This window comes from Hypomesus transpacificus, chromosome 9 (genome assembly GCF_021917145.1).
Source record: "Hypomesus transpacificus isolate Combined female chromosome 9, fHypTra1, whole genome shotgun sequence".
Lineage (NCBI taxonomy): Eukaryota > Metazoa > Chordata > Actinopteri > Osmeriformes > Osmeridae > Hypomesus > Hypomesus transpacificus.
This window is the reverse complement of record NC_061068.1, coordinates 15,757,691-15,772,949: the sequence shown is the minus strand read 5'-3', so window position 1 is coordinate 15,772,949 and position 15,259 is coordinate 15,757,691. Positions and strand designations below refer to the sequence as shown.

Sequence of the window (15,259 nt, the reverse complement as noted above, 5' to 3'; positions counted from 1 at the left end):
GGGGGAAAGGCGTGGGGTGGAGAAGAAGAGGAGAAGGGAGGGTGATAGAATGAAGAGGAAACGAGATGAAAGGAGCAGAGAGAGAAGATGTGAGGGGGAGGGACAAAGGGAGGAGGAGGGGAGAGGGAGGGGACAGGAGTGGTGAGGGATCTGCTCCCATATACATCCATCTTTTTATCCTCCTCATGTTCCCTCCACATTCCATTTAACCTCCCCTTTTCTTCCTCTCTCTATCCTACCCCTCTCTCTTACTTCCTCCACTCTCTTTCCCTTTTCTCTCCTCATCCTTCTCTCTCTCAACCCTTCATCCATCCAGAGAGGGGAAGAGAGGGATGGAGAGGAGGAGAGGGGAAAGGAGAGAGGGAGGAGAAGAGTGGTAATGTGTTATTGTCTGATGTACGGATGTATATCTGTACAGGTTTAGTAATGGCTACTGCAGGGAATTCAAGTGGCAGAGAAACTATGTTGAGTTGAGCTCAGTCCTGTGAGGGAGAGAGAAGCAAACCTCCCTGAGGAGTCACCAGACTTCCTGAAATGATTATTTAAAATATTTTATTAATCATTTTCAGCAGGCAGACCTTTCTTCAGGTCAGTATATATGCATGTTACACCTAACACATTACACATAGTTGAAAACCAAACAATACAATAAAAGCACAAAAAAAAACGTTTTCAATTGTTACGTAACATAATTAGAATATTTATCATGTTACAACATCGTTTTAATGAAAATGATTACAAAGGTTTACTCTGTTAATAAGAGAACTATGCAGTGCAGAGAGGAGTGTTCCATGTGAACTAAAACAGTTTATACTTTGTTTAAAAATGTGTGTCCTCTGAGGACAAGTGGACAGGCAACACACCAGCGTTCACATCATGCATCTCCAAGGTGTCCCAGATGACCACTTGGGTTCAGATTTTGTTTTTACAGTCTACATCACTTCTATCGTGTGTCAGCGCCATATTCGTTTTGTGTGGTCTAGCTAAGAAAACATAGTTTCAAAATGTTAATAATTAAAATAATGTTAGAAAAGCAGGGGCTTTCGATGACTTTCTTCCCATGACATCCTTGTAGGGGCATCAGGTCACATTATACCAACACTATAAGAGAGACCACTCATGCTTTAAAGTATATCTAACACAGTTGCTATAAGTAATGGGATGAATGCATGATTTCAGATTTTATTCTTCATTGGAACTTCTTTAAATCAGACAATATTTTTGTCAAAATCCTTGATAAATTCATGTGACTCACAATTTCAATAATAAAGGTTTGGAACTTTGTTCCCAGAATACAATTATAATAGAGTAGATCCACTACACTACTGATATTGCAAACAGGAATATCAAAGGGAGGGTAGGCAATGTTGTTGAGATGCATTTGATTTAGTGGTGGGCCGTTATCGGCTTTAACGTTATGCGTTAACGTGAGAGTTATCGGCCGATTAAAAAAATATAGCCGTTAATCTATTCTCAAAGTTGGGTTGGGAGGTGGGGCTATACTACGCAAGCTATGATGACTTTCACCTTGATATTTTAGCGCGGATGTATACTTAGCCGAATTGCACTGTAGGGGGCGAGAACGAGTCTTCGAACCTGTGTGAATGTCTTGTGTATGAAATTATCACATCAAACGTGACGTGCTAACATGGATGCAGCTATGAAGCCGCCTAGTTTGCTTCAGAGAAAATGTATTTTTAAGAAGCTTCCCAATGGAAACCTCGACAATTGAGGTTGTTTGCACCTTGTGCTATGCGGAATTAGTTTACTGTAGGAGTTCTTCCAGTCTCAAATACTACCTAAACGCAAAGCATCCCTTAGCTAATGCGGAAGATGCCAGACCAAGCACTGATGTAGCGCAGGGGAAGAGTCGTCGTCAAACTACCATGTTTGAGTGCAACCGAGGCAAGCCCGTCAGCACAGCTCTATCAGCCAAGCTAACTAATCGAATAAAAAGTTAATAAACACAAGTACATCTTATTGAACATCATTTATTTTCATCACCAATTATCATAGTAGAACAGCTTTCTCAAGCAGTTTGTGATGCATTTTGGAAACAGGAGATAAGCCCCTGGTCTAATGCACCACCTGGCTTGAGAAACCCATTCTCAAAGACGTATTTTAGTCATTATTTGGGTAGCACACACATTTTGAATGCCTTTGGCGGAATTCAATTGAACCATTTTAATCTATATTAGCGCCAAGATTACAGTGAGATTCATTTAGATAAAAAATTATAATCTATGCCCACCAATAATTTTGTCATATTTGCCGAAAGTAACTTTACGTCTTGATAGCAACCAATATATCAAAAGGTTTGACAGTAATATGAAATCATTCCAACATCTGTGGGCGTCGCAATACTGTAATAAACACGACCAATAATTAAGAGGTACCCTGACTATTAATAGGACGGGATACTTGTCTGTGTACCTACCTGTGAGAACTTTGCCCGTGCACTCAATGCTTGCTACTGTAGTTTTGTGGCTTTGAAGGGAGGAGGTGGGATTATTTGGTTTGAATCGTGTCGAAAAGAAGTAAAAATAGCTAGCTTCGCGCAACTTGCCTACCCTGCCTTTAATGGAGAAGAAAAACATACTTCGGGAATTTATACTTAAGGTAACCGTAAATATTTGTTTACTTTTTCTAGATGTTCAGTTTTTCTGCTTCTGATTTGTGAAGACATCTCTGACACGTTTACCCCATGTGCTGAGAACACCTGACATTTTGGGAAATGTTGCAATTGTCCATTGCTTTAAATTATTCTGTTCATCAGGGAGGAGTTCCTCATTATTAGATACCTTCTTAAGCAACAATGCTCCTTCCCGGCATCTCTGTAATTCCTGAATTCGCTCCAGGAATCCCGGCTTGCATTCTTGTTTCTCAGACTCAATCATCAGATCGATGTAGTCAGGGGCAGACAACGGGTTTGGTCGAAGGGCAATTTCACCAAGGCGTTTCTGAATTTCTGATAATTTCTGTATGTCATCTAACACAGTTGTTTGTGTATGTCTGTACTCGTCTTCCAGTTGTTGAAAAATTTGAGCTGCTGTCACAGTTTCACCGCATGCCTTTTCATACTTGTCCTTCAGATCTTGATAAGTTTTTTTCTCTTTGATTGTGCTGTAGACGATCTTGTATGGAAAATTGGAATGATCGCTCCATTGGCATTTTCCTGGGCAGTTAGTGCAATAGCCATTCTTCATTGCACAGCACATATTTTTGTCACTATCATTGCCATAACTACAGTCGTCATGGCAAGTGAAGTTGCAATTTATGCATGTTGTGGTGTGGATTCCAGTTTTGAGTGCAATTTTTTCTACATTGAGGGTGTCCACCTCATAGTCAAAGTCTTTGTTTTTCTCAGCATGATCCCAGTGGTTCTCTAATGCCTGCTGTGTCTTTTTTAACTCGTCCAGATTTACTAGCCCCACTTGGATAATTGGTTGCAGTCCTTCCACAGTCGTTTCCAGTTTCTTGCGCTCTTCCAATACCTCCTTGGTCAGCTGCAGGCTTCGGGGTTCCAAACAATCTAACTGGGAAAACAACTTTTGTATGCTGGCAGTGCCCATTTTCCAGAACATTTCATCGAAATGTCCCTCTTCATCCTCATCATCTGTTCCTGCCTCATTAGCAGCAAACAAGGCTGAGTTGTTGAATTTGAGGCAAATAGGAATGCCATTTTTGTTTCGGGCACATGGAACGTTTGCTTCTTGAATAGCTTGTAACACCTGTGGAACCTTCCCATCAGCAAAGGTAGCAAGAAGAACAATGTTGTGTTCCATGTCTTTTCCAAAAATGGAAAGAATCGAATCAAAAATGTACTTCTGAGTTGCAGAGAGTCGTGGCAAAGCGGACTGGACCACAAATCCCACAGCATCAATGCTACTAATGCCATTTGTAGCACAAAATAATTGTCTCACCATGTCAACAATTTCTTTATCTTTCTCAATGCCTCTTGTGTCCCCAAATCCAGGGGTATCTATTATAGTTAAAGAAAAGTCAATTGCAAAATCCTTGCAGTGACTGATCTGATAGGCTGTAATCTCAGAGGTCTGACTGTGATGCTGTGATTTAGTGGACTCCTTAGGTACCAATTCAAATCTGACTGAATCCTCTCGTTTTACACCCAGGATATAGTTGATTATCGCATTGATGAGTGTTGTTTTCCCTGAGCCGGTTGATCCCACAAGCATTATGTTTTTGTGTTTTCCCAAAGGTGATGAGCTTCCAAAGCAACATGTACGACAAACTCCATCCCTGTTAACAGACATCTTTAGATTGTAAATCTCTATGTTTTTGTCCTTTCTGGATAACTTGTAAACGTCCAACTTCTTTGCCTCCTTCCATCTGGCAATTCGCTCCATGGCTGTGGGTTTCTGTGTATGGGTTTCTCCTGCAGAGAAATCAAATTTTTAACACTGGCGAATACCAACTGGAAAAAGCTTCTCTTGAATAATTAAGATATGAAACATGGTTTCAGATTGAGCAGATCACATGAGTTTACACAGATCACTGAAAACAGCCTTATTGATTGACCTGGCACCTGCAATTACTGTTCGCCTCATCCCCAAACAATGTTGACAAACAGAGATAGTGTTGGGCGCCGAGGCAGAATTATTAAATATCTTTGTCACTGTGATGTGAATGAACTGTGTGACTCCTTATCAATCAAGTGGCATGAGCATGGACTCACCCAATTGACTGAATGTAATAAATGTGAGAATGATTGCTTTGAATGAGTGGATAACACTGGGCAGACTCAACAGAGGGGACATCTAACTTTTAATAATTGCATTTTCTTTTTGTCAGTTGTTAAAGCCAGTGAGTTACTGCACACCATGTGACAGTTACTGATGTGTTTTTTTTGTATCTAGCTAAGCGTTAAAATTAAAAGAAAGTACAATGCATTTAACACAAAACACAGTTTAAGGTTATACCTGCTATACAAGGAAGCAAAGCTTGACGGGCTTGCAATGTTAACAAAGGTGGTTTTTGTGAACATTTCTTTGTTTTTATGTAACTATGTGAGGTTGCCACACGTCCCCTTTACCTCTTGCACTCAATAAGATATGAGAACCCTGTCTACCCTTTCACTAGTATTTAGAATTGTAGACAAGCAGCAATACATGTAGTTCAGTCAAGACATTCACGTATTAGATTTGAGCATTTATTAATACCATGACATGGACATAAGTTTGATTTTGGCGGAGTGGATAATCTAAAGGAAGCTCTCCCTGGCTCCTCGATGCTACGCATGCATACATGACATATGAGGCAGGGAGCAATAGAGATAGGATCCCCCCTGATGGATAGAACACACAAACAGCTTGGGGGAGAAGGGGACGGTGGAGGGTGGCAGCAGCACTGATCATACAACAACCGGGGTGAGTGTGTGAGTATCCACGCGCCCTTTTAAGGCCGTCTTATCGTGCTACCACAGATGTGGTAATGAGCAGATGATAGGCACTGCCCGATTGCCCTGCCTGAACTTTTATTGTATGCTTCTTCATAAAGAAGTATGTATACATAAGTATACATACTAATTTAAAATATACAGAAATATCAGTTGTAAGTACACACATGAAAACTTTTGTATTTTTCCAAATATGTGAACGCTTGACACTAGTTTAAACAATAGGTTTGGAGGTTTGATACAAACTACCTCAGCTGGGGCAGCCGCAAGCACACTTGCAATTTCTCCAGAAATGTTACCCTCTCTACTTCATATTGGAGCTGGCATTTTCACATTTAGTTGTTTTTACAATGTTGGGGCATATAAAGGTGCATGTAAATAGATTTATTTGAGCCTATTGCCTTAAGTTCTAAGCTGATTCTGTCTGACGTTGACTGTTTTGATATTCAATTTGCTGTTTGCTGTTGTTGTTTATAATATTGCTATATATAATATATTTGATGGGAATTACTACTGTAGTTCTGAGGTGAGTGTTTACACGTTCACCATATGTCCCAAAATTGTTTTTATATATATATTTAAGCAATAAGCCCCAAGAGGCCGTGTTTTGTGCTGATTTTAGAACAGGTAAGGGGAGTTGTTAGGCACGACGCAAAGCAGAGTGAAGAAAACACCATTACCTGTTCTAAAATTCGATGCGCAGTAATATGGAATGTTAAAGAATGTTATTAGGACAACCTGTAAGGTTATGCAGGATTTTACAACGGCATGGAAAGCGATATAGCCAATCACAATCCAGGATGGAAACAACCAGTTTTAGAAATATATATACACATTGTGTTGACTAATTTAATCAGGTTTTTAAATATTGATGAATAAAACTAAGGGGGAATGTATTGATGACCAGCCCTAATATATGAGTCGGATGGCTGAACGGTGAGGGAGTCGGGCTAGTAATCAGAAGGTTGCCCGATCGATTCCCCGCCGTGACAAATGACGTTGTGTCCTTGGGCAAGGAACTTCACCCTACTTGCCTCGGGGGGAATGTCCCTGTACTTACTGTAAGTCGCTCTGGATAAGAGCGTCTGCTAAATGACTAAATGTAAATGTATACATTATTTAACTCTAAAACCACCTAGATGGACCAGGATAGCTCATACATTTTGGTCATCTTTTCAGAGTGCTTTGAGTGCCGCTAAGGTAGTAAAGTGTTATATAAATACAGAACATTTACCATAAATGTTGTCCTCATTGCGCAGGGAGAGGGATTCATCCACAGATTATGTAGTCATTTTTCTATTTATGTTTTATTCTAAAAGTGTGCCAACAAAGTGAATGGGGGCCAAGTCTGTGACTTGTGACATCTCAGTGTACCACCAGGTGTGGTACACTGAGATGCTTTCAGATGGGGATAGTGCAGCATTTAGGGAGGTGGCACCGAACCCTGGGCATGAAATTGTGACACTGGAATGTATCAATTATGCTCATACGAAAACTGGGCCACATACAATGATTAAAAGTCACATGACATGAAAACTTCACTTTAGGAGGTTATTTAACATTAATATGAGTTCCCCTAGCCTGCCTTTGGTCCCCAATGTTGCCCATTATCAACCAGACAATCACTGGGGAATCTTTTGAAAAGATTTCTTTAAAAAAAAGCATATTACTGAAAGTACTAACAGGCTTTTTGATAGCTTCAACATGTAACCTTTTTGGCTGAAGTCAGAAGGAGCTTGGCAGGGGCGCGGCAGAAATCTGGGGGGGCACAGCCCCCCCCTAGATCCGGCCCTGGCTGTATTGTATTGCAATCAAAATTCGCACTAATTCTACAATTCAAAATTCTAGTGTAATTCACCTAGTCGTTATCTCAGGGATTATGTTAGCCAAATACTGGGTATTTACCACCCATAAATATACATATGTGCTAAACGTCTGTCTGATGGACAGGGCCGATATTGGACGGGCCGATATTTTCGGAGCTGGAAAGAAAGACGTAGGCTACTAGCAGTCATCGATATTGCCCGCATAATCATACAGTATGAACAAATATTGGGGGGGACAAATCGTCTATCTTTGAATATTTGGGGAGACGTGTCCCCCTGTCCCCCTATATGATTACGCCATTGCAAGTACATGAGCCTGGTATTGGGCCCTATTAAATTAGGCTTTGAAATTGTGAGAAAATCAGCAGTCTTCTCTGCTTGAGACTGGGGGGGGCGTGTTGCCTGAAGGAGTTGAAGCTCCGACCCCTTGCTGGAAGGCACCGCCTGTCAAGTACGACCCAGATAATGGACGCTACGTCAAGCCGAACAAAACAGTATAGAACTAGAGAGGGTACACTTTCAGATGGTTGCAGATGGGTCCGTTTATTATGAAACAAGCCGAACACCCTTTGAAACAAGCTATTCTAACAATGTTGTCAACAGCAGTATTTTTCAGATGGAATCGTGATTCAAACAGTACCATTTAACTGAAAATATTCCCCCAAATACATAAATAAGCTTGATATTTATTTAGGGGGAAATTACTTATTCAAAAGATGTTTGCTGGAAGCGATCATTGTCAGTAAAAAAGCCCTGCGTGGAGAAGCTGAATTGTCCTACGAGCTAGCAAGCTAGCCTAGCTGCTGTTGTAAGCCAAACTAAGGTGCAGTTGCGGGTGGAGGGAGACATCCTGAAGCTAGCTAGTTAGCTGATGTAGGCTACAATGTCAATACAGCAGGTGTCGTAACTGAAGTGGAGTTGGAGGACCTCTTTTGCAAATGAGCTCCAGGCTTTTATTGCGTTTCACCGGGTGAGGAGGAGCCATGCAGTAATCTGACGTAGAAAGGTCAAAATGACGTAGATAGATAATTTTCTGGCTCCGCCCATTAAAACATATTCTGAAAACGGAAGAAAAACTGACCGTGGTTACATGGATTTGAATTACTGGCTTATTTGGACTGAAATAGAATAATCCCTTTCTTGGAAACACCTTTGTTCGAATAATTGTGGTCCGACTGCGATCCGATTGACACCCCGAGATAACTCGGTACGAGTCGGTTGATAATTCGGACATCGCATGCTTGTAAACGGTAGTGATGGGAAGTTCGGATAATTTTACTGACTCGGTTCTTTGAATCTCGTTCAGTAAAATGAACAAATCTTTTTTCGAGTCTTTCGTTCATTTCAACAGAGGGGGGTTGCTCAATATTGTTTTTGTAAATTCCCTGGCCTAAATACGTCCACTGTAAACATTTATCATATTCTCATGTAGGCCTGCATGTAAACCAGAAGATACTATTTTAAAAGAAATTCCTGGATTAAAATAATGCATTATGACAGTTTGTATGATTCAAAATGGTCATTTCACACTAGCATTTAATTATTGCGGCAAACAATTACACTGCACTTAACTGTAAGTGAAGTACAAAAAAGTAAAAATAACAAAACCTGTAATTATTACTTGTGAACGAATATCATTCACGTCTTACTAAACCTAGTTGCACGAAAGTGAACGAGGTAAACAAATCCTTTCTGTTTCCTGTCTTCTGAGCCTATAGAGGTCACGTGAACAATGATCCAAAGACCGAGGCAAAATGAACGAATCATTTCTGTTTCCTCTAGCTAGCAGTACTGAGCCTATGCAGGTCACGTGAAAAACGATCCAAAGACTCGTACCCGGCAGATGAACAAATCGTTCACCTCCCAACCGTGTCTTTGGATCAATGTTTTGTTCTGCTGACAACCGAGTCTTCGGATCAATGATTCGTTCATCTGCCAACCGAGTCTTCGGATCAATGATTCGTTCATCTGGCAATTCTCGATGTTCCTTCGGCAGCGGCATCTTCTCTCCATTATCAATCTAGCCAATAGCGACGTTTGCATTTGCAGTACTCCGATTGTCATCATGCACAAAATGTAGAGGGACGTAGCTTCACCTTCCTCTCCGTTCGCCATCTTTTTTTAAATGCTGTTGTTGTTGGTAGTGATGAATAGGTCAAGCGGAAATGGCTGTATCACCACTAGTTGTAATATTGATTCGCTTTATTCACTGCCATATATATTAGGATAATAGCAGTTGTCCCAAAAAATAGCATTGTCCGAATAAAGCTAGATTCGAATTGATACCATCATGGAAACTTACTGAGTGTTCTGCGGTCTAACTCCACATTTCAGTGCGACAAAGTTTTCACGCTTTGCAAATGCATTCAGGAACTAATTTCACACTTATATAATGTACTGAGAAGCAAATCATGGAATTTGCTTTACAGGATCTTTAAGAGCATGTTTTAGAAACACACAGGCTCGGAGTGGCCATCGGGAGAATTGGGAGAATTCCCAGTCTGCCCGCTCAAATATTGGGCCGGCAGACTTGCCTGCTTTCTCTTAGTTTTCTTTTTTTTTTTTATATATATATATATATATGTATATATATATATAAAAATATAGGTCTTAAGTTGCTGTGTGACTTATGAGTAAGCTAATAGGCTACACTATATTTTAATTTAAATAAGCACATGATCAGACCGTGCATTAAACAATTTAGTTTTCTGTTGTCAGAGCATGCTCTCCTTCTTAAACACAAGCGTGTACCAAGGTTGTTGCCATGGAAACAACCCAAAACCATAATTTAATGTTGTGGAGGGAGTTAGCGAGATTGAACTAATGCGACACAAATTAAATGGATGGAAAAAATATGCTAGGAAGAGCTGAATAAGGCAGGTAAAAATAGAATTGACACTTTATTTATCTAGGTTCCACCACGGTGAGAGGAGGTGGGGGGTTGAGGGCATGGGCCGGAGCGGAGTAGGGGTGTGGCTTCTGTGACTTGAGCCCCGAATCTTTCGGGTAAAATTTGGGATCGTAATTTTCGGCAAATATAACAGTATGTCTAACGTAATGTTTATAATTACTATAACGTGAAGTGATCAATAAAGGGAGACGAATGCCAGAGCTAAAATGTAGCCTATGCTTCAAATGACGGGACAGAATATAACTTGATCGATTACACACAATAAAGGCAAATTGCTTCACACAGTAACAAGTGGCTGTGATCACCTTGTGATCATTGTTTTTTTTAAGGAAACTCAGGTCATTTGAAATCAGCAGATCACTTCTTAATGTTTTTTATCACGGTATTGTTGCAAGTGTCCTTTTTTATGCTGTTGTTTGTTAAGGTGGCAGCTTGACAGTAGAGGACAGGAACAGGGTCAACAAACTGATAAAAAAGGCAGGATCCATTATTGGTATGAGCCCTGATTCTCTGGAGGTCATCACGGAGCAGAGAACCAGGAGGAAGCTTAGGACTGTCCTGTCACATGACGACCACCCCCTGCACTGCACTTTTGTTAGAAGTGGAAGGAGCAAACGTCTCCTGTTACCAAAGTGCTCTACAGAGAGATTCAGGAGGTCTTTTGTTCCTGCAGCAGCTAGGCTTTTTAATCATGACTGCTGATTTGATTTGATTTGATGTGATTGTATTACTGCACATTGCTCATTTGCACATCATAGTATTGTTATATTGTTATGTATTCCCTGTTTTAACCTTCTATTTTTACTGTGGTAGTGGACCACACTCCCCCTGTGACTATGCTTGTTTTATGTTGTTACTGTATTCCTGTTTTGTATGTTGTACAGACTATGGTGGCAAACCAGTTTCCCCATTGGGGATCAATAAAGTAAATCATCATCATCATCATCACCTTTGGGCAGTTTAGCTCTACCTTGAATAGTTAGAGATGAAGCGCAAACGTTAGCTGCGCTGCTGCATGCATCGAACACATGACATTCCAGTAACTTCATTCCATTCTGTGTGTTCAAATGCTTCTTCATATTTGTTGTATTTCCTCCCTTCGACGAAATATACTTTTTACAAGCGTTACATGTGGCGTTGTTGTCATTTTGTCGTGTGAAATACAAACAAACTTTAGAACGCTTCTGCTTAGTTGCCATGTTTACTGCAGTCTGAATAAATTATAAAAAGTTTGCGCACGCGCAACGGCACAGAGAACCGTTAGCAGAATCGTTAAAGAATTTGGCTGACGATTCCAAGGAATCGGTTAACTGGGAACCGGTTCTAAACAAGAACCGGTTCTCGATACCCATCCCTATATATGAGAGAGAACAATGGTTGTGCTCACCGAAGGCTTGAGCACACCCAATTACTACTTTAGTTCTGCGGTGAGTGTTTACAGTTCACAATGTCCCACCAAAAATATATATACGTACTTTGTGTTAGTAATTAGTAGGGGTGGAACGGTACACTGAAGTTACGGTTTGGTTCATACCGTGGTTCAAACATCACGGTTCGTTACGAGTTTGGTGCAATGGAGAGAAAAGCTAAACAAACCAGGTTCCTCTACAAGTGAATATAGGCGCATTGAAGATGCCATGTAAATTCCGATTGTGTCAGTGATTTTTTTGGCCCTACCTGTATGTGTATCTAAAGGCTGGTTAAGCACTGTAGGGAGGAGAAGTTGACCTTTTCTTTTTGTCTCGTTCCAGTGATTGGCTGTTTTTTTGATCGGATGTTTTTAGTCATTTAGCACACGCCCTTATCCAGATGTGTTATATGCGTTAGCATGTTAGATATATTTCCGCTCACATACCCCACAACTGCTGAACAACGTTGACACACAGTGCTTATCTTATCCACCACTCTCTCACCTGTACTACTGTAACTGAATGGAAAACCGAAGTTCCCAAACTTGCGATCTTAAACAGGCCTGCGGGTCCTCTATCTCTTGTGGGTCGCCACCACTCGGCATACTCGTCCTTAGTGCTGCTAGCTGTTGTTGACTCATGGCGGCACCAATCAAAGGCTTCAGAGCTAAAGCTGGGCAACAGCTAAAGAACACGAGTATCTAACAGTAGTTCTGCATTACATTCATTAATTTGCACGCAAATTTAATTTAATTTTATACCGTGTATTTGTGTAATTTCATGCACCGAACTGTGACACCCATACCGTGATGGTTCAATACGAATACATGTACCGTTCCACCCCTAATTAAATTAGTTTAATTAGGTTTTTAAATATCGATGATTACAAACTTGAGGAAAACGTATTGATGACCAGCCCTAATATACATTATACTGGACCTAAATGGACCTAAATAGCTGGGCAGAGTCAAACGTGGTAAACACACAGAGCCCCAACCTAGGACCTAGTCATGGTTTGATGTGAGCTGAGATAGTAATGCTAGCTAAAATGTATTACATTTATTTGAGCGCAAAATCTTTTTTTAAGCTGTATGTCATACAAACACAACTCATATATTTATATTTGCGAAAATTACAACCCACATTTTAACCTAAAGATTCAGGGCTTTTGAGAAAAAGGGGGGGGGGGGGGGGTTCCATCCCCTCCAAACCAGCCAAGATAAATTAGGGTATTGCATTTGTGTGGCTGATAATATTTTTTTATAAAAATTCCTACACTAAATATAATACATCATGACAGTTATTATTTTAAATGGTAATTTACCATCATGCTAGCATTTAACTAGAGAGGGTATGATTTCTGTGTAAATTGTGGGGTGTGCTTACGTCGGTTGCAAATGGGTTATGTATATCTGAGTCCACACATTCGTAGATATAGGCCTACATTTCAACTATATGGAAACAGATTATGAGGTTAATCCGATTAAATGAGCGAAAACGGGGCACAGTTTTCCCTTATCTGTCCATATCTTTTTAGTGCTGCAGACGGGAGAGAAATGCCTGTGCAAGCTAACTAGTCTAGTTAGATCGAAGGGCAGTTTGTAATACTTAGAATGTACTAGCTACAATGGTAAAACCAAACCAAACTTAAAATGGGCACTCGTTAGCCATTTTCCTGTAAGAGACCTTTGTGAACAGATTGACGAAGTTTAGGCTGTAGCATTGAAGTTCAGTTTAGTAGTGAGATAGTTTCACCTATTGATAAGTGTAATCACAATGTAATCACAACAGAGTTCCAAGCGTCAACAAATGCAAAACTGACCACTGAGGAGACGCCGCTGAGAGAGAAGAGGGAAGAAGACTGCGGGAGACGGAGGTTGTTTTGCACTGTAACCCCCAAAACAGTCCATCAATAGCTCACCTGGTGCTGAAGGCTTGATGACCTCGAGCATGTTGGTCTGCAGTGCCTGGGGACTGGTCGGCTGCCCGACCGAGCCCAGGAGCCTGTAAAAACACACAAAGGGAAGAAGACAGTTGAACTCCATGCGGAGGAGGAGGCACACGTCAGAACCCCGTTTGTGGAGACGACAACACATCCTACCCCTCTTTCCTGGGCTGGCACGGGGGGGGGCGGCTGGATGGCAGAGGGGGTGTGGTCGCTGCTGGTGCTGGCCACGTCCGATGACGTGGCCGTGGCAGACCCCAGCCTGGCTGCCCGGTCGTCTCTCTCCTTGATGTACTTGATGGTGATGGCAAACTCAGTGGCAATCTCAGTCCCCAGCTGCAGCGTCTGTCTCCTCAGCCAGTTGACGAATCTGAAAAAAATTGACCTGAGTTAGTTAGACCTTTGCCTAGGAAAATACAGTCAGTGGTGTTTTTTCAGGAGCAAACAGCCTTACTTGACTTTCTTCTTGTCCTTAGAGTTGTACAGGTCCTTGAGGAGCTCCCCCTTGTACTGCCCGAAGCCAACGGAGGATTCACCACCCCCCCTCGCCACGGCACACGCCTCGTGGAACCTACAGAAGACGAGAAGGTTTAGTTTCTGACACGGGCCTGGACACAGGATAACCCCAATTCTCCTTAGACTCACTTGAGTGCCTCCACAGGCTCAGGGTCTTCCCCCCCTGGGAGATGACTTTGGCGCATGCCTCAGCCTCCTTCGCCGTGAGCACTCTGGCTACGGGCGGAGGTTTGGGGATGCTCAGGGCCTCAGGGTCCCCCTTGGGGACTCTACTTGTTTTTTTTCTTGATTTTCCCATCTAGAAAACAACAGACAGTTAGCTGTCTATTATTAGTCCATCTAAAGTTGCTGTCGTGAAACTAACCCCCTTTTCACAAACTGAAAAACTCTGACAAGGCAACCTTCAGAATGTGTTACAGCACTAAGTAACCTATAGATTGATCATTACTGTGACACATGAAACGGAAAACACAACTTGTAATTAGCAAAAAAGGACCGCCTCAGTAATTTACTTGGCGCACCCAAAAAGTGCTTTCCCACCTAACCCCGGCAAATGATGACGACATCATGTGAAATTTGGCAGTTCCATCAATGGTTGTGTGCTGAAGGTGCTGTCATTACTTGGAATGCAAATGTAGTCAGGGCTCTGAGAAAATCCCTTTGTTACTTTAGTCCCGCATTACTTTTGTCCCGGTTCTCCCCTAGCTTCGAGGTAAAATTAAAAACCTTTAAAAACGTCTAAATGTAGTCAATATTGTTGATATTATTGTGCACAAGTATTTCCTCAGGAATAACTATAAAAACGTATTTCAGGAAAAACGCTTAAAAGGGTTTGTCCTAAGGGAGTGCCGAACATGTTGTCTCTGTTAGGCTTCCTAAACAGCGGAGTTTGCATACAGACGCCAGGGGGATAACTACTAAAGGCCGATTTATACTTCTCCGACTCAGTTACGGACAGACGCACGCATAGAGTCGGACGGATTGGTTGAATTTATAGTACTCCAGCGGCTCTGCGTGCTGAAAGCAATTCACCGCCAGAACAGTAGGTGGCGCTGCACTGCGATGCTAGCTAGGTTATCGAAAAGTCGGAGCAACTTTACAAATTAGACTTACAGCGTTGCAGTGAGTTACACTGGTTTAAAACCACAGGTAATGATAATTTCACCAACAAATCGTTTACTCGTTGTCTAATGTCATAAGAAAACTAAAACGAAAATGTATTTGTGGGGAATGTTT

At 41.4% G+C, this 15,259-nt stretch overlaps 3 protein-coding genes across 10 annotated transcripts in view; all 3 read right to left on the bottom strand.

The window, feature by feature from the left end:
- The window catches only part of LOC124471292 (NACHT, LRR and PYD domains-containing protein 12-like), a 1,476,309-nt gene that overhangs the window by 131,142 nt on the left and 1,329,908 nt on the right, over nucleotides 1–15,259 (bottom strand). The gene's annotated exons all lie outside the window — the stretch shown is intronic.
- LOC124471307 (NACHT, LRR and PYD domains-containing protein 6-like) overlaps nucleotides 1–15,259 on the bottom strand; it is a 332,215-nt gene that overhangs the window by 130,163 nt on the left and 186,793 nt on the right. The gene's annotated exons all lie outside the window — the stretch shown is intronic.
- Nucleotides 2,072–14,315, bottom strand: LOC124471319. 2 transcript variants are annotated; one of them, XM_047025789.1, is made up of 5 exons: nucleotides 14,153–14,315; nucleotides 13,962–14,078; nucleotides 13,664–13,877; nucleotides 13,484–13,566; nucleotides 3,746–4,396 (listed from the first exon to the last, which is right to left on the bottom strand). In XM_047025789.1, the coding sequence occupies exons 1-5, from the start codon at nucleotides 14,206–14,208 to the stop codon at nucleotides 4,264–4,266; spliced, it is 603 nt and encodes a 200-aa protein (XP_046881745.1). In that variant the 5' UTR covers nucleotides 14,209–14,315; the 3' UTR covers nucleotides 3,746–4,263. The 2 variants fall into 2 exon arrangements, with proteins under 2 accessions (XP_046881744.1, XP_046881745.1); XM_047025788.1 differs by lacking the exons at nucleotides 13,962–14,078; nucleotides 14,153–14,315 and having other exon boundaries at nucleotides 2,072–4,396; nucleotides 13,664–13,742.

What these genes read in the sequence shown, in the direction of transcription:
- LOC124471319 (XM_047025788.1), bottom strand. Translation starts at nt 13,514, where the DNA reads ATGCTCGAGGTCATCAAGCCTTCAGCACCAG. An exon ending in CATCAAGCCTTCAGCACCAG is followed by an intron (nt 4,397 to 13,483) that starts GTGAGCTATTGA and finishes ATTTCTCTGCAG; the next exon opens with GAGAAACCCATACACAGAAA.